We start from the raw sequence: 20,727 nt of genomic DNA, 5'->3' as shown, positions 1-20,727 counted from the left end.
TATGTAAGATGTGAATGTTTCTGAAGAACATGAACTCTATTTTGAGGTGTATGTAAGTTGTGAATGTTTATGAAGAATGTACACTATATTCTTGTGAGGTGTATGTAAGTTGTGAATGTTTCTGAAGAACATGAACTCTATATTCTTGTGAGGTGTATGTAAGTTGTGAATGTTTCTGAAGAACATGAACTCTATATTCTTGAGGTGTATGTAAGATGTGAATGTTTCTTAAGAATGTACACTATATTCTTGTGAGGTGTATGTAAGTTGTGAATGTTTATGAAGAATGTACACTATATTCTTGAGGTGTATGTAAGATGTGAATGTTTCTGAAGAACATGAACTCTATATTCTTGTGAGGTGTATGTAAGTTGTGAATGTTTCTTAAGAATGTACACTATATTCTTGTGAGGTGTATGTAAATTGTGAATGTTTTTGAATGTACGCTATATTCTTGTGAGGTATAAGTTGTGAATGTTTCTGAAGAACATGAACTCTATATTCTTGTGTAAAAAATTATCTTTATTTACACTTTTATGAAAACAAAAAACAGAACACAGCACAGCTGCACAGAAAAAGGATACTTTAATTTTGCCTTTACTCAGCAGGACTTTGTGTGAAGAGAATGACCCTCATTTCTATATACACTGATGTTCAGAAATGACCGATGCTCAAGAGGAGATATCCCACAATTAATTTTGAATTTACTAATTCAACTGTGAAATTAGTCAAACAGATGTGGCCTCATTTTGGTAAAAATAAACACGAAGTGATACAATGTTTGTTTTGGTAAGACTACAATAATCAAATTTTTAGTTGTTTTTTACTTTTATTTAAAATTATGTTATGACTTGCTTTAAAATTAGAATATAGAAAATTATTTTCTATATTTCAGTTCAATAGGTTTAAAGGTTAAGTGTAATTAAAGAATTACTGGTTTACACTATACACTTGTCTGTGTAGTTCCTAAACCATTTATTTACAAAACACTGTTCAAAGCTCCAGCCGAATGTAAGGCAAAACTTGTTTCCTCTAATGACCCATAGTTACAAATTAATTACAAACTTTAACTTACACAAGGCATTTTAAAAAATGGATCACTATTTTTTGTCACAGCCAGTTCCCTCTTTAAATAGAGTACACTTTAATAAACTAGAAAATGATGATAACATGCAATATGTTTTACTGTCCATCTTGGAGCCTACAACAGATGCCCTAAATGGAACCCATAGCAGTGTGAAATATTCCACCCTGCCACACCAGCCCGAGCTTACAACACACATCTATCACACTGGGTGTCATCACACTAAGTGTTTCATATCTGTCCAAAACAAAACACTTCTCTGCAAGCATAAAAGTGAGTGAAAGAAAAAGCCTGGCACACATCTTTCAGAGCAGAATCAAGTTTGAAAGACAGCCCTGAAACAGGTGACCAGGCCTTCCCTAAACACCACCATGCAGGGTTATCCTTTATTTGTGGGGAAACTGTTGTAGGACACAAGTTGTTTGTCAGCTCTCTAGTGAGTTCTCAGAATCCTTCAGTTTAGATCTCGATCTTCTAAGTACCTGTATTCAAACGTAAAGCCTTCTTTCTTTCTCTGGCCCCATTTCTCATAATCAAAGTAAATGTATGTGCCCTGAAGAGAAAGCAGGTTCATTAGCCAAATATCAATTCCTTTATCCTCTGATAATATTAATACACAAATACAGACTTTAGAACTAACAGTAAAATGTATTTTCTCGTTGATCTGATTCTATTGGTATTTTGGACTTTTTTATAAAATGTCTTTTCAATCATTTGTAGCTATTGCAGATTATGTGAACACTATCAGACTTTGAATTATTACATCACATTCTTGGTTAATGTAGAAATAAAGCAACTTTTTATCTACAGAAATCTGTGATTAACAAGAGATACAACAAACAAACCATAAACACTGACAACAATTAAACACACCACAAACACTGACTACAAAAAACAAACCACAAACATTGACTACAATAAACAAACCACAAACACTAATTACACTACTTTCTGTTCAGTACTAAAACAGACCAATAATTTGTAACCCAACATTTTTCAGTAAAAGAGAAAACCCAACGTCATCATTAGTATCAGCTGTAAAAACAACATTTATTAATAACGTGTATGTTTGATACATCAGTATAAGACTGAAAGTTTAAACTGCACCATTATCTTTTAGTCCTGTATGGGTTTCTAGTACAAGCACACATAATAACAACATTTCAAATTATTCCTTGTATGTCACTGTTGATCTAATATTTGTACGTGTTATCCCAAGAAGAAATAGTGTCAAAATTCAGACACTGCATGTTTCAACTCAACTGATCTGGTATTACGGAATAAAATTCTCAGCAGCACACAATGAAGAGTACACAAGAGCTGAAACAACATGTATACTGTGACATATAGAGGAAAGTAGAAATGTTTCTATAGATGCTCCTCTAACTTGGAAACCTCATCAGTACAGAATGATGCAATTTATCACTTTTACTTCAACTTAGCACAACATGTGTTGTTTCCAAGACCATAATATGAAAATATAAAACACTGAATTCAACTTTAGTTCACTGTGGTACTCAGATCTTCTACTATAAAAGTCAATTTGACTCAAAAAAGAATTGCTTTATCCTGTGTTTCTGAAATCCTCTACCTGATGATAATTCAGGAACATGCTAACTGATGTCACAACCATACAATAAACACAAGCCTTCCTTTCTGGGTGTGTTACCTATACACAATGAGTACAACATTTAGTTATCTACAAAACAATAGAAGCACACACTACATAAAATGTACTTCCATATACAGGGAAATATAAATGTTCTTATAAATGATCATTACATCTCAGAAGAACCACAGTGGATTAACATCCTAATGATTGGTATACCTTTGATGAATCACAGTGGTTCAACATCCTAACAGTAGTTATATAAATCACTATATGTTTGTTTTCACATACCTTTTAAAGAGTAAATCCAGATTTCATATTAGAGATACATACTCAATAAGTTTTAAGTATTGGTATTTAATAAAACAGATTTAAAATAACTATTTTATTACATCACCTCCAATATAAAATTCTAACTCAGTAATTAGAGGAATACAGAAACACTTGTATTAATGTTGGACTTATTTACTAGGATTTCAACACTTACGCCTATTACTTTCATTGCTTCACCAGTTTTCAGCTTGTAATATTATAACATTAAACTGAATCAATTTCCTATTAACTTTTCCACAAAGGTCTTGGCTAAATTTGCTAACTCTTTGAGCCCAAAATGACATTATACTTTCCACACTATAATTTCTAATGTCTTAAAGAAATTTCACAAGCTTCCAGTAATCACTGTATCATTTGTTGAAAAGATCAAAGTTTTGATGAAGTACATTCACAAAAACATTTCTCCATGAATATTGTCTTATCTAATCTAACCTTAAAAGTTTGAGTTTTGAACCTCAGCTACTTTTATAATAATAAAGAATATACATAAGGGTCATTCCATGTCAAATCATCCAGATTTTGGAAACTTTTCCAGGTGACCCCCTCAGAATGCCTTGAAAAAATTCACATGTGCTCATCTACCCATATAATGAAAAATTCCCAAAGATTAGATCAATATCTCTAATAGCTTCTGATTTACAGCCCCGTAAAATTAAAGTAATTTTTTTTTATTTTTGGCAAATTCATTTTCGGGCAACTTTGGCTGCTTAAAGCTACAAGAGTAATTGTGATAGAATGCTGAAATTTGTTACACTGACTGAATTAATCTCACAGAATTCAAAAATGGTCTCAAACCAAGTTTCTCTCTCTCAGGATTTTCATAGTGAGGCTGTAAAATCACCTGAAAACCCAAAATCGTGAAAAACACTGGTTTATGTAATAAGCCACAGCTCTACGACTTAATATGATACAAAGCTGAATTTTGTTTTCAAACTTCCTATAACATATCAGTTGATAAATCAGCAATTGTTTTAATTAAAAGTCTATTAGATCTCCTGTAAAAATATGTAGTTGCATGCAACTTTTTATGATTTAGCTAAAAATAGCCCTACTTCAGGCCACAGTTTGACCATGTCACCAGTTATTCAGCCTTTTCAGATTTTTATCATATATTCTTACATCTCTGAATATGATCTACAAAAAACAATCAGGATGGTGTTCAACCTACTTTTTGAGTTATAATTTTATCAAGTATCCTCTGATCATACGTTTTTTATTTAAAAACAAATTCAGTTCAGGTGTGTTACTGTGTGCAAATATATCCATACAATTTTGAAAAATACCTGTCAGAATTTTATGAATCCCACCAAAATATTCTAACCAGCCTTTCACAATGTTAAATAATGAAGTTGTAAGATACAAGAAAGAATTTGTTCATTTCTGAACATGTTTATTGGCATAACTAGTTAGATCACATGGCAATACAAATATATTGTGTATGTATTACAGTTATGCAGATATGGCTGAGTTTAAGATTCATAATATAATAAATACAAAGGTAAATCAGACACAAAAAGCACAGTATTATAACAGGGGATAACTGAGATTATAGTCACACCAAACTGAAATAATCGTGACAATGAAATGTTTCAAAAACTGCTTTGGTGATAAATTAGCCTTAACAACATCAAATAAACACTGATTTGTTCAGACAGCTTGAATAAATTTCTGAAATTTGAGTTTGATTATGTTGAGATCACTTTGACTTAGAACATAGTAGTGAGCACTACTGTCTTGCATGGTAGGTGCACTTATCAGACAAAGAATATGTTGGAAAGGAATCCAGCTTTCATGTTTACGTGACCTTGCAGGTCATGAGAACAGTTTGTTTCTTGATTTCTTCATAAATGACACCAACACATCGGAATGTTCATCTGATCTATCTTTTATGTTTTCCATATACCATTCATGATCATATAAGCATGCCACATATTTCCGTGGATGATAATTGTCATTGCTATCATCAGACCCTATATGAGCTGCTGCAGCATCACTTTCACTGCTACTACCAACAGTTACAACTGTGTACACATCATCATCTGATAACCTTCTCATATAGAATGTGTTGGTAGAATAAAGTTATGATGTGACTTAATACCTGCAACAGTTTTGTGGTTTTCATAGTGCTCAAGTAGATCAAACTTTACACAATTCTGTAGGACTGATTCCTGATTGACAAGAGAGAACTGAATGCCCTGAATGTGGTTCTTTGCCCTGTGGTACATATCAGAGACACTTAACATTTGATTATTTATTATTTTACACATCCTTGATGTTTTTGAAGATCATGTTTAGAGATGTAAGAATATATGGTAAAGGCTGATAAGAATATTTCAGTTGGATTCATAAATTATTTTAAAATTGTATGGATATATTTGTACACAGTAACACACCTGAAGTGTTTTGTGTCAAGTAAACAACGTATGGTCAGAGAATATTTTAAAAATTTATAACTCAAAAAATAGGTTGAAAACCATCCTGATTTTATTTGTAGATCATATTCAGAGATGTAAGAATATCTGGTAAAAATCTGAAAAGGCTCAATAACTGGTGGCATGGTCAAACTGTGGCCTGAAGTAGGGCTATTTTTAGCTAAATCATACAAAGTTGCATGCAACTAAATTTGTTTACAGGAGATCTAATAGACTTTTAATTACAACAATTGCTGATTTACCAACTGATATGTTATAGGAAATTAGAAAACAAAATTCAGCTTTGTATCATATTAAGTCTCAGAGGTATGGCTTATTACATAAACCAATGTTTTTCACGATTTTGGGTTTTCAGGTGATTTTATAGCCTCACTGTGGAAATCCTAAGAGAGATAAACTTGGTTTGAGACCAGTTTTGAATTCTGTGAGATTAATTCAGTCAGTGTAACAAATTTCAGCCTTCTACCACCATTACTCTTGCAGCTTTAAGCAGCCAAAGTTGCCCAAAAATGAATTTGCCAAAAATAAAAAAAAATTACTTTAATTTTACGGGGCTGTAAATCAGAAGCTATTAGAGATATTGATCTAATCTTTGGGAATTTTTCATTATATGGGTAGATGAGCACATGTGAATTTTTTCAAGGCATTCTGAGGGGGTCACCTGCAGCCCCCTGGATGATTTGACATGGAATGACCCATAAAGTACTTATATGGGTCTTTTTTTTTCTTGCTTTTGACTGATGACGACACTTAACCTTACTTTTTATACACGTATATATTTTTATTTAAATGATACGAAGCAGAATAGAGAGTAACAATATGCAAAAAAACAGACAATGTTCCATAGCTGTTCTGCCACAATGTTCCATAGCTATCACAACTGTTCTGCCACTATGCTAAATGAGCCATTATAAGTTCAGCTAAGTGTTTTCCATGGGAATAAAATTTGAAATGGAAGCAAAATAGGTAACTATCCTTACAGAAAAAGAACAAATCACCTGCTAGATTAATATATATGTTTAGTGGTTATAAATAACTTAACATTAAACTTTAGGTGAGCATGGCAAGAGAGGTCCAATTTTCTAATATATGGCTCTGTAACCAAAGAAGATTGAATGCTATAAAAATAATAATTTGCCTGAGCAACGACAATATTATAATGAGTAACTTGCATTACATTTTGCACTTCTGAAAAGGTGTGGTTAATAAATTAGAGAAGAAGGGATACCCATGAGAGCAAATGTCACAATTCTCATACTCTGGGATATTCAGGATTTTTTAAAATAATATGTTATATACAATTAAATGTTAAATACTCATGCAATATATTTATATAAATATGATAAGAAAGTAGTTTAATTAAATTTTAAATGTTACCCACTAAAACCCTGTGATGTGTGTTAAAACAAATGTCCATATGAAATGGTATTAACTTAAACATGACAAAAAATAATACAATCACCAAATGTTGATGAAATTTTACTTCAGTAAAACTAACAAGAACTATTTTACACAACAATACCAGATTATGGAGAATGAATCATCCACAAAATATGGCTTCAAATGCTAATTAGAATTAGATATGAAATACGTGTTGTAGGCTGAACTGTTCAAATTAAATAACAAGTCACCTGTCTATAGTAAAGAAGATATATGCACCACAGACCACTACTTGGAGTTCTACAGAGGTTTAGCATGTGACAGTAGAACAATTTTGGGACTTCAACACGTAGTTAAAGACCATGTTACCATGTCTAATCATCTAACATTAATGTATCTTGACAATAACTCTGAAAGAGAGTTTATACTGCAAAAACAGTTATTTATAAAAGAGACAAACCTTCCTGCATGTTTCTCCAGCACCCAGTTCAACAGAATTCCATAGGCACTGTATCTGGCAACTTTTTTTTTTTATAGAACAGCATAAAGATTACGTTGTCCAGCTGATGAAGAAATGTAACAGTTGTATAAAGTAAGAAAGCCTTATCTTGGTGTACCTGTAGTCTAGTGGTTTTGTGAATGGAAGATATTTTTTAATTATATTATGTACAGATAATAACTGGGCCATGTCAGTGGTTTCTGCCAATAACCTATGTATTTGTGGAATATCACCTGTTATCAGACAACATATTTTGTTTACCAAGGCTGGGGTATGACTTGTTGCAGGCTACTTTCTATACACTCCTGGTGCCCCAAACTGAACCACATTTACTTGTTTTTCAATAACCTTAAGTATAACAGAAATAACCATCTTGGAAATTCTAAATATACAATCTAAACGTATCGTTATGGTTTGACTGTTTACATATTTTGGGTTCTTACATATCCTTTCCAAAAATGATCAATTTTGAGATGATCCACAAAACACCAAACAACGTAAATAAGTAGTTTTACTGTGACTACTTACTGGCTGTAATTTTCAAACGACTCATTGATAAGCATGTTCAAAATTGATTTTAAGATCATGTACAAAATTCTCTATACACCAACAGATAAAACTTAATTTTTTCAAATATAACACAAATATGTAACTGTACATGGAAGCACTGATTTATATGTACATATAATAAGTACCTGTTCAAACTCAGTGGCACCACTGATTTATATGTACATATGATAAGCATCTGTTCAAATTCAGTGGCACCACTGATTTATATGTACATATAACAAGCACCTGTTCAAACTCAGTGGCACCACTGATTTATATGTACATATAATAAGTACCTGTTCAAACTCTGACACCACTGATTTATATGTACATATAACAAGCACCTGTTCAAACTCAGTGGCACCACTGATTTATATGTACATATAATAAGTACCTGTTCAAACTCTGACACCACTGATTTATATGTACATATAACAAGCACCTGTTCAAACTCAGTGGCACCACTGATTTATATGTACATATAATAAGCACCTGTTCAAACTCAGTGGCACCACTGATTTATATGTACATATAATAAGTACCTGTTCAAACTCAGTGGCACCACTGATTTATATGTACATACAATAAGCACCTGTTCAAACTCAGTGGCACCACTGATTTATATGTACATACAATAAGCACCTGTTCAAACTCAGTGGCACCACTGATTTATATGTACATACAATAAGCACCTGTTCAAACTCAGTGGCACCACTGATTTATATGTACATATAATGAGCACCTGTTCAAATTCAGTGGCACCACTGATTTATATACATATATAATAAGCACCTGTTCAAACTCAGTGGCACCACTGATTTATATATACATATAATAAGTACCTGTTCAAACTCATCAGTGATTGTTTTTGGTTCTTCATGCCTCTGAAACCACATCATGTATTTTGTGTGAAACCTCCATGATTGTTTCTTCAATGCTTTTGCTGCCAAGTACTGAGCTCTTGTACCCTAAGTAAAAAAACATCAAAACATAAAGTTATTTGTGTCAAGTAGAATGTTCTATAACAATGCTTCAATATTTGACTGCACTAGCAATTAACAACATGTGAATATACCTTTTTAAGTAAACCAATGGAAAAGTTTCAGTTTTTTGGCTAAGTTACATTTATACTTTAATTCAATTGAGTTATAACAAGATAAAGTCCTGTTAAAAACAGCTACTGCTAAAGTATATTTAACCTTCAAATTTTAATAAGGAAATTACCTGTATGCTCTATTTATAAAGATGTGATATAGCAACCCACCAAACTAATCTTTCAGCAGTATTCTCAACCAATAACAAATATCTTATGATTAAACACAATCTTTCAATTTTATTTCAATGCTTGCTCTTCCTAATGATGCATTAATTTAAATAAGTTATTTTCTTACCTCCATGAAATAAAAGATGAAGAAAAGGGTTTCTACAGAAAGCCTCTGGAAAAATTCCACTGAATCACTATTAGGTATACTCTGAAGATAATATGAAGGTGTGGACCAAAGGTTTCGAGGAAAATAGGACCTGAAACATTAAAAAGCTTTCTTCACACACACAAATGTACACATCTTAACATGATCCAGAGTTCATATTTATTACCCTGAATAAACTAATTCTACTCGCGAGTGGTCAAACCTTCACAAACAAACTAAAACTCATTTTGTATAAAGGTTTGACCTCCATTCATGTCTATGTGTATGCTCTCTCCTAGTGCTAAAATTCACAACTGTTTCAGGATTCTTAACTTCCTGAACTTTAAAGTTGTATTATATCAGTACATGGGTAAGTCAATCATTAATAATTTATATAGATACCCGCTTGGTCAGTGAAGGGGACACTGGAGTTGGTATTTAGTGTTTCATTTTAAAATAACACTTTTCTTAACCCTACTATAATTCATGAACAGCTTTCCACACTTGGCCATTAAAATTGAAAACTTTAAATAAATATATACAGTGTGTATTATGTAGTACTTCTAACTACTTCAACAAGTTTTTCTCAAAAATATTTAAGAACGTCTATTTTATAGCATTGTAAAGTTCACTTTGTGTAACTTGTAAAGAATATATTTTTGTTTATTTTCAAATATTTGAACTCTGACCTTGGTGAAGCTCCTGATAGGAATATTTATAAATAAAATCTGTTTTGCTCAAAGTAAAAATATAAGTTTATATTTACACAGGCACTCTCATCCTTTATCAACTTAATATAAGTTTATATTTACACTGGTACTCTCATCCTTTATCAACTTAATATAAGTTTATATTCACACAGGTACTCTCATCCTTTATCAACTTAATATATGTTTATATTTACACTGGTACTCTCATCCTTTATCAACTTAATATAAGTTTATATTTACACAGGCACTCTCATTCTTTATCAACATAATATAAGTTTATATTTACACAGGCACTCTCATCCTTTATCAACTTAATATAGGTTTATATTTACACTGGTACTCTCATCCTTTATCAACTTAATATAGGTTTATATTTACACAGATACTCTCATCCTTTATCAACTTAATATAGGTTTATATTTACACTGGTACTCTCATCCTTTATCAACTTAATATATGTTTATATTTACACAGGTACTCTCATCCTTTATCAACTTAATATAGGTTTATATTTACACAGGCACTCTCATCCTTTATCAACTTAATAAAGGTTTATATTTACACAGGCACTCTCATCCTTTATCAACTTAATATAGGTTTATATTTACACAGGCACTCTCATCCTTTATCAACTTAATATAGGTTTATATTTACACAGGCACTCTCATCCTTTATCAACTTAATATATATTTATATTTACACAGGCACTCTCATCCTTTATCAACTTAATATATGTTTATATTTACACAGGCACTCTCATCCTTTATCAACTTAATATATGTTTATATTTACACAGGTACTCTCATCCTTTATCAACTTAATTAAGGTTTATATTTACACTGATACTCTCATCCTTTATCAACTTAATATAGGTTTATATTTACACTGGTACTCTCATCCTTTATCAACTTAATATATGTTCATATTTACACAGATACTCTCATCCTTTATCAACTTAATAGGTTTATATTTACACTGATACTCTCATCCTTTATCAACTTAATATAGGTTTATATTTACACAGGCACTCTCATACTTTATCAACTTAATATAGGTTTATATTTACACAGGCACTCTCATCCTTTATCAACTTAATATAGGTTTATATCTACACAGGTACTCTCATCCTTTATCAACTTAATATAGGTTTATATCTACACAGGTACTCTCATCCTTTATCAACTTAATATAGGTTTATATCTACACAGGTACTCTCATCCTTTATCAACTTAATATAGGTTTATATCTACACAGGTACTCTCATCCTTTATCAACTTAATATAGGTTTATATCTACACAGGTACTCTCATCCTTTATCAACTTAATATAGGTTTTATCTACACAGGTACTCTCATCCTTTATCAACTTAATATAGGTTTTATCTACACAGGTACTCTCATCCTTTATCAACTTAATATAGGTTTTTATCTACACAGGTACTCTCATCCTTTATCAACTTAATATAGGTTTATATCTACACAGGTACTCTCATCCTTTATCAACTTAATATAGGTTTATATCTACACAGGTACTCTCATCCTTTATCAACTTAATATAGGTTTATATCTACACAGGTACTCTTATCCTTTATCAACTTAATATAGGTTTATATCTACACAGGTACTCTCATCCTTTATCAACTTAATATAGGTTTATATCTACACAGGTACTCTCATCCTTTATCAACTTAATATAGGTTTATATCTACACATGTACTCTCATCCTTTATCAACTTAATATAGGTTTATATCTACACAGGTACTCTCATCCTTTATCAACTTAATATAGGTTTATATCTACACAGGTACTCTCATCCTTTATCAACTTAATATAGGTTTATATCTACACATGTACTCTCATCCTTTATCAACTTAATATAGGTTTATATCTACACATGTACTCTCATCCTTTATCAACTTAATATAGGTTTATATCTACACATGTACTCTCATCCTTTATCAACTTAATATAGGTTTATATCTACACAGGTACTCTCATCCTTTATCAACTTAATATAGGTTTATATCTACACAGGTACTCTCATCCTTTATCAACTTAATATAGGTTTATATCTACACAGGTACTCTCATCCTTTATCAACTTAATATAGGTTTATATCTACACAGGTACTCTCATCCTTTATCAACTTAATATAGGTTTATATCTACACATGTACTCTCATCCTTTATCAACTTAATATAGGTTTATATCTACACAGGCACTCTCATCCTTTATCAACTTAATATAGGTTTATATCTACACATGTACTCTCATCCTTTATAAACTTAATATACTGCATGATGGATGCTGTATAGATTTAAATCATTTTAGGCACACACACACACACACAAACATTAAAAACACAAAGAAATATTTTCTAAAAACACTTATTAATAAAAAAATGTCAGAAAATATATAACCTAAAATATGAAATAGATACTACACTGAATAATATAACTTCAACCACAAACTAGATATCATGTAGAAACAGTTAGAAATCTTTCAATGGAATTATCCCTAAACAAGGGAGCTCCGTGGAAAATAATGCACTATACAGCTGTTTAACACATTACCACAGTAATAATTCCATTCTATTCATTAATACAGATAATGAAATACACTTCCTAAATGCAGCAATCCATCTTTTCAAACAGTTGAGCCAAGAGGACAAAAACATCTTTACCTTAATCTTTCTGAGTCAGAAGGATGAGGCATGTGTCTACTGGAAGCTTCAAGCATCTGAGAGTGATAAAAGGAGTCCTTCGTTAGAGGGACTGGGCCAAGAGGAGCCACCCCAAGTAAGGGTGGAATGTGAGCTTCGGTGGTAATGCTGTTTGTTAATGTTCCAGGTGTACTGTGTTCTGTTTTTACCTGAAGACCTAAAGAGCTTGTGAAGCTTCTACTGCTACAAAGTTCTAAAATCAGTAATGAAAAAATCAACCTAAGTTTCTATAAAACTAACAATGTTCTTTTAGACACCTCATTAAAAAAAAAACAATATTAACACAATTATCATACAGGAATAATAAATTAAAATATACTTAATTCTGCTTTGTTCATTTTCCTTTAACATTATTAGAATAATTACATTGCTGGTGAAAGAAAACATATTCATTTAAGTAATACAAAGAGTGTACCACATCATACCTAAACTAATGGTCTGTTATACTGAAAACACTTTAGACAAATTCTTAGGAATCATAATTTTTAAACATTTTTTTTTTTGTACAGATGAAAATATCCCACTATTTCCAACATTCTTCAAGTATTAAGCTAAATAATTACTAAATGAAGACTAACTATCTACTGGGTAAGCGCCAACCATCCACGGCGTAAGTGCTAACCATCTACTGGTAAGTGCTAAATACCTACTGAGTAAGTACTAAATATCTACATAATAAAAATGTAAAAGTACAACACACATACAAACATCATAACATTTTTGGACAAGAAATTAAATAAATGTGATCTTCAACAAACATAACAATATACCAGGTATTACAGTGTGACTGGAAGAAAACAGAACTTTAACAATATGTGAATTATTTACACAAAAGAAGTTAGTTTGTTTATCTTTGAGACAGTAAAAGAATTGAAGAAGCAAAATTAGACTGTTTGCTTTGTTGAAATTCATGCAAAGCTACCTAACGGTTACCCATCCTTAATTTTGAACTGATAGACTTGATGGAAGGCAGCTAGTCAACACCACCTGCTGCAAGCTATTGCAATACTTTTTTACTAACAAACAGTGGGATTAACCATCATATTGTAATGCCACCATGGTTGAGAAGATGTGCATGTTTGTGGATAAAATATGAACCTGTAATACACATTATTAAAACTCCCTTTATAAAAATAGCATATCCCATACTTTGTACATTAAAATACTCTACACTTCTCGCTACTGTGCTCACCTCTATCGTTTGAAATCAAGGATGACTGTGATGATGATAATAGCTGCCTTTCTAGTCCTGCATTTAAAACTGCCTGTTGAGCCATAGTTTTCAAAGATGACATCGGTTCTGACATTGGCTAAAAGAAGATTAATCAAAACATAAGCCGATGCTTAACTTAATTGAAAATAAACAAAACACAAGCCTATGCCTACTCAGTCGAATATAAACAAAACGTAAGCCTAGGCCTACTCAGTCGAATATGAACAAAACGTAAGCCTAGGCCTACTCAGTCGAATATAAACAAAACGAAAGCCTAGGCCTACTCAGTCGTATATGAACAAAACATAAGCCTAGGCCTACTCAGTCAAATATAAACAAAACATAAGCCTAGGCCTACTCAGTCAAATATAAACAAAACGAAAGCCTAGGCCTACTCAGTCGTATATATGAACAAAACATAAGCCTAGGCCTACTCAGTCAAATATAAACAAAACGTAAGCCTAGGCCTACTTAGTTGAATATAAACAAAACAAAAGCCTAAGCCTACTGAGTTGAATATAAATGTGCATAACTGAGGTTCTACCAACTATTGTTTTATTACAATAAAACAAATTAAAATACAAACCATACTTTCCAATCTAATTACAATAAAATTCAGAGAATGTTATATTTTGAAAGTACAGAGAACGTTATGTTTTGAAAGTAAACTTTAAAACCAAAATGCAATTATCCCAACAAACAACCAATAAATTTACTAGACTTGTCATAACAAATAACTGATCAGTTTACTTGAGTCACCCTAAAAAAGAACTTGTTACTTTACTACAGTTATCTTAAGAGTGAACAAATCAGTTTACTCTGCTTATGGTAACAAAGAACTTGTCAGTTTACTATACTTACCTATAAGAAAGAATTTGTTACTTTACTACAGTTACTCTAAAAAATAACTGATCAGTTTACTACACTTATCCTAAGAAACTAATCATTTTATTAATTATCCTAAGAAAGATCTAATCAGTTTACTGCTGTTGTCCTAAGACTTGTAGTACAAACTTAATTCCAAGATAATGTTGTTTCCATTATTATAAAAACATGAATATCAGCTTTTATACATGTATGATATCTTTATGGAAATTGTTTTTTTTTTTTACAAGTTCTCACACACTTGCCAGTCAGTGCACCAAGTTTGAGTAATTAATCATGCAGTCATCCATCTGACCTTTGTTAGTCAGTCACTAATTATGCAGTCATCTGATCTTTGTTTATCAGTCAGTCATTAATTGTGCAGTCATCTGATCTTTGTTTATCAGTCAGTCACTAATTGTGCTGTCATCTGACCTTTGTTAGTCAGTCACCAACTGTGCAGTCATCTGATCTTTGTTTATCAGTCAGTCACTAATTGTGCAGTCATCTGATCTTTGTTTATCAGTCAGTCACTAATTGTGCAGTCATCTGATCTTTGTTTATCAGTCAGTCACTAATTGTGCAGTCATCTGACTTTTGTTTATCAGTCACTCACTAATTGTGCAGTCATCTGACCTTTGTTTATCAGTCACTCACTAATTGTGCAGTCATCTGACCTTGTTTATCAAGCAGTCACAAACTGTGGAGTCATCTGATCTTTGTTTATCAGTCAGTCACCAACTGTGGAGTCATCTGATCTTTGTTTATCAGTCAGTCACCAACTGTGCAGTCATCTGATCTTTGTTTATCAGTCAGTCACCAACTGTGCAGTCATCTGATCTTTGTTTATCAGTCAGTCACTAATTGTGCAGTCATCTGACCTTTGTTTATCAGTCAGTCACTAATTGTGCAGTCATCTGACCTTTGTTTATCAGTCAGTCACTAACTGTGGAGTCATCTGATCTTTGTTAGTCAGTCACTAACTGTGCAGTCATCTGATCTTTGTTAGTCAATCACTAATTGTGCAGTCATCTGACCTTTGTTTATCAGTCAGTCACTAACTGTGCAGTCATCTAACCTTTGTTTATCAGTCAGTCACTAACTGTGGAGTCATCTGACCTTTGTTTATCAGTCAGTCACTAACTGTGCAGTCATATGATCTTTGTTAATCAGTCACTAACTGTGCAGTCATCTGATCTTTGTTAGTCAGTCACTAACTGTGCAGTCATCTGATCTTTGTTAGTCAGTCACTAACTGTGCAGTCATCTGATCTTTGTTAGTCAGTCACTAACTGTGCAGTCATCTGATCTTTGTTTATCAGTCAGTCACCAACTGTGCTGTCATCTGACCTTTGTTAGTCAGTCACCAACTGTGCAGTCATCTGATCTTTGTTTATCAGTCAGTCACTAATTGTGCAGTCATCTGATCTTTGTTTATCAGTCAGTCACTAATTGTGCAGTCATCTGATCTTTGTTTATCAGTCAGTCACTAATTGTGCAGTCATCTGATCTTTGTTTATCAGTCAGTCACTAATTGTGCGGTCATCTGATCTTTGTTTATCAGTCAGTCACTACCAGCGGTCATCTGATCTTTGTTTATCAAGCAGTCACTAATTGTGCAGTCATCTGATCTTTGTTTATCAAGCAGTCACTAATTGTGCAGTCATCTGATCTTTGTTTATCAAGCAGTCACTTATTGTGCTGTCATCTGATCTTTGTTTATCTAGCAGTCACTAATTGTGCTGTCATCTGATCTTTGTTTATCAAGCAGTCACTAATTGTGCTGTCATCTGATCTTTGTTTATCAAGCAGTCACTAATTGTGCTGTCATCTGATCTCTGTTTATCAGTCAGTCACTAATTGTGCTGTCATCTGACCTTTGTTTATCAGTCAGTCACTAATTGTGCTGTCATCTGACCTTTGTTTATCAGTCAGTCACTAACTGTGGAGTCATCTGATCTTTGTTTATCATTCAGTCACTAACTGTGCTGTCATCTGATCTTTGTTTATCAGTCAGTCACTAACTGTGCTGTCATCTGATCTTTGTTTATCAGTCAGTCATTAATTGTGCTGTCATCTGACCTTTGTTAGTCAGTCACCAACTGTGCAGTCATCTGATCTTTGTTTATCAGTCAGTCACTAATTGTGCAGTCATCTGATCTTTGTTTATCAAGCAGTCACTAATTGTGCAGTCATCTGATCTTTGTTTATCAAGCAGTCACTAATTGTGCAGTCATCTGATCTTTGTTTATCAAGCAGTCACTAATTGTGCAGTCATCTGATCTTTGTTTATCAAGCAGTCACTTATTGTGCTGTCATCTGATCTTTGTTTATCAAGCAGTCACTAATTGTGCAGTCATCTGACCTTTGTTTATCAGTCACTCACTAATTGTGCAGTCATCTGACCTTTGTTTATCAGTCACTCACTAATTGTGCAGTCATCTGATCTTTGTTTATCAAGCAGTCACAAACTGTGGAGTCATCTGATCTTTGTTTATCAGTCAGTCACCAACTGTGGAGTCATCTGATCTTTGTTTATCAGTCAGTCACTAACTGTGGAGTCATCTGATCTTTGTTTATCAGTCAGTCATTAATTGTGCTGTCATCTGACCTTTGTTAGTCAGTCACCAACTGTGCAGTCATCTGATCTTTGTTTATCAGTCAGTCACTAATTGTGCAGTCATCTGATCTTTGTTTATCAAGCAGTCACTAATTGTGCAGTCATCTGATCTTTGTTTATCAAGCAGTCACTTATTGTGCTGTCATCTGATCTTTGTTTATCAAGCAGTCACTAATTGTGCTGTCATCTGATCTTTGTTTATCAAGCAGTCACTAATTGTGCTGTCATCTGATCTTTGTTTATCAAGCAGTCACTAATTGTGCTGTCATCTGACCTTTGTTAGTCAGTCACCAACTGTGCAGTCATCTGACCTTTGTTAGTCAGTCACCAACTGTGCAGTCATCTGATCTTTGTTTATCAGTCAGTCACTAATTGTGCAGTCATCTGATCTTTGTTTATCAGTCAGTCACTAATTGTGCAGTCATCTGATCTTTGTTTATCAGTCAGTCACTAATTGTGCAGTCATCTGATCTTTGTTTATCAGTCAGTCACTAATTGTGCAGTCATCTGATCTTTGTTTATCAGTCAGTCACTAATTGTGCGGTCATCTGATCTTTGTTTATCAGTCAGTCACTAATTGTGCGGTCATCTGATCTTTGTTTATCAGTCAGTCACTAATTGTGCGGTCATCTGATCTTTGTTTATCAGTCAGTCACTAATTGTGCAGTCATCTGATCTTTGTTTATCAAGCAGTCACTAATTGTGCAGTCATCTGATTTTGTTTATCAAGCAGTCACTAATTGTGCAGTCATCTGATCTTTGTTTATCAAGCAGTCACTTATTGTGCTGTCATCTGATCTTTGTTTATCAAGCAGTCACTAATTGTGCTGTCATCTGATCTTTGTTTATCAAGCAGTCACTAATTGTGCTGTCATCTGAACTTTGTTTATCAAGCAGTCACTAATTGTGCTGTCATCTGATCTTTGTTTATCAAGCAGTCACTAATTGTGCTGTCATCTGATCTCTGTTTATCAGTCAGTCACTAATTGTGCTGTCATCTGACCTTTGTTTATCAGTCAGTCACTAAGTGTGCTGTCATCTGACCTTTGTTTATCAGTCAGTCACTAAGTGTGCTGTCATCTGACCTTTGTTTATCAGTCAGTCACTAACTGTGGAGTCATCTGATCTTTGTTTATCATTCAGTCACTAACTGTGCTGTCATCTGATCTTTGTTTATCAGTCAGTCATTAATTGTGCTGTCATCTGACCTTTGTTAGTCAGTCACCAACTGTGCAGTCATCTGATCTTTGTTTATCAGTCAGTCACTAATTGTGCAGTCATCTGATCTTTGTTTATCAAGCAGTCACTAATTGTGCTGTCATCTGATCTTTGTTTATCAAGCAGTCACTAATTGTGCTGTCATCTGATCTTTGTTTATCAGTCAGTCACTAACTGTGGAGTCATCTGACCTTTGTTTATCAGTCAGTCACTAACTGTGGAGTCATCTGACCTTTGTTTATCAGTCAGTCACTAACTGTGGAGTCATCTGATCTTTGTTAGTCAGTCACTAACTGTGCTGTCATCTGATCTTTGTTTATCAAGCAGTCACTAATTGTGCTGTCATCTGATCTTTGTTTATCAAGCAGTCACTAATTGTGCAGTCATCTGACCTTTGTTTATCAGTCAGTCACTAACTGTGGAGTCATCTGACCTTTGTTTATCAGTCAGTCATTAATTGTGCTGTCATCTGACCTTTGTTAGTCAGTCACCAACTGTGCAGTCATCTGATCTTTGTTTATCAGTCATTAATTGTGCAGTTGCCACATTTTTTTAAAATCAGCCACTATTTATGCAGTCATGTATTACTTCAAAAAAATACAACTAGTGATATGTTAATCAATTGGAAGTGACCAAATATTAAGAATTATAGAGAATGTTAAACCATTCCATAACCAACAGTTGAGAGACTACGACATTTTATCGTTGTCCTACTCTCAGATTATTGCTTCTTGTCACACAGAAGTTTTCTAAAAATAGTTACCTCCAGAGTCAACTGCTAATCACATAACAATCGCTCTAGAAAATCATACATTTTTTGTGGCATATAATTTGTCTATTTTATATCTATTCATAAAGACATCAACTCCCATTAAATTACCAAAGTATTACTTCTAATATTTTTTAAATAAGCCCCCCAAGAAGAAATTTATTTTCAGTAAAAAGAGTTCCATAATGATATATCTAAATACCTTTGTTGGGCTAAATGTCAACTGTTGTTACTGCATTTTAACTTGTTGATCCAGGAATAGAGTTGGGTGATTAGCATGAATCACCATCAGCATTAATGACATTTAAAATGACTGGTTAATTATAATTACAATTAAATCTGAAGGTTATTAAAAAAAAAAGAAAATCAACATTAATGTCTCTGGTTATTCCAAGTAAACCAAATGTTGCAATTATAATTACTCATTGTAATTTTTGATTAATTCAGCTTTGTTCAGCTTAAGGATACAGTGTTTGATGAGCTGACATACAACAGTTATCTGATCCCATATCCACTCAATACAAAATAATAATTCAAACCATAGATATTAATGTAAGTTTAGTATTTGTAATCAACATCCTTAATTACATGTTGTACTTCTGAGGATACCCTACCATTTTTAAACTATTTATATAAAGTTAATAGGCTTACATCAGGTGTTGGTTGAATGGTGTTTTGTTTAAGAAAGTTATTCTCAAAGAGTTGACCAGCAATATTAATATATAATGTTCAAAGAATGGACAGGAAAATGTCAGCTTGCTAGATGGAGCATTAGTTTTAAACATTTCTCAAAAATAAAAAAAATATTAATCACATTTTTATATTTTTGGAAATAGAGTAACGTAACGCACATTACTTATTTAGACTAAAAGTACTGACTGACCAGTGTTGACAATTACCGAAAAATTATTTAGGCAACTTATTTAAATTAATAAATAAATCAAAATTCCTGCTAATGTTTAAATTTATATTGGTCAGTCACATTCACAAGAATGTAGAATATTTGATGTAATAATAGTTATAACTGAGTGACAAAGGGACACCAAAGCTTTTGATGTTAGATATTCATGTGAAAGTTAAGTAATATGCACAGTTTTTGTAGACTAAGCAACTCAGTTTTTTACTCCAAATGCAGCAGGAATAAATTCAGTTACTAACTAAAAGAAGTAAACAAATCGTTATACAATTTAACAGTTTATTTCTAAAATAAAAAGCACTTCTCTTTCCAAATAAATAAAGATAATATAGATAAATATAGATAAGTAGATATATGTAAGTAGCTCATTATGAATAATGACAATTTTGTGGATCATCTGA

At 32.7% G+C, this 20,727-nt stretch overlaps 1 protein-coding gene across 1 annotated transcript in view; it reads right to left on the bottom strand.

Moving 5' to 3' along the window:
* Positions 1 to 504: 504 nt before the first annotated feature.
* The window catches only part of LOC143226980 (CCR4-NOT transcription complex subunit 3-like), a 70,381-nt gene continuing 50,158 nt past the window's right edge, over positions 505 to 20,727 (bottom strand). The window contains exons 14-18 of the mRNA XM_076458529.1: positions 13,920 to 14,037; positions 12,689 to 12,920; positions 9,278 to 9,407; positions 8,729 to 8,854; positions 505 to 1,637 (exon numbers count right to left, since the gene is read on the bottom strand). Of these exons, the coding sequence (XP_076314644.1) occupies positions 1,539 to 1,637; positions 8,729 to 8,854; positions 9,278 to 9,407; positions 12,689 to 12,920; positions 13,920 to 14,037 (705 nt within the window). The 3' untranslated portion in view covers positions 505 to 1,538. The remainder of the gene's footprint in view (positions 1,638 to 8,728; positions 8,855 to 9,277; positions 9,408 to 12,688; positions 12,921 to 13,919; positions 14,038 to 20,727) is intronic.

This window comes from Tachypleus tridentatus, chromosome 9, assembly GCF_004210375.1.
Source record: "Tachypleus tridentatus isolate NWPU-2018 chromosome 9, ASM421037v1, whole genome shotgun sequence".
NCBI classification, from domain to species: Eukaryota; Metazoa; Arthropoda; class Merostomata; order Xiphosura; family Limulidae; genus Tachypleus; species Tachypleus tridentatus.
This window is presented reverse-complemented; position numbering and strand designations above follow the sequence as displayed.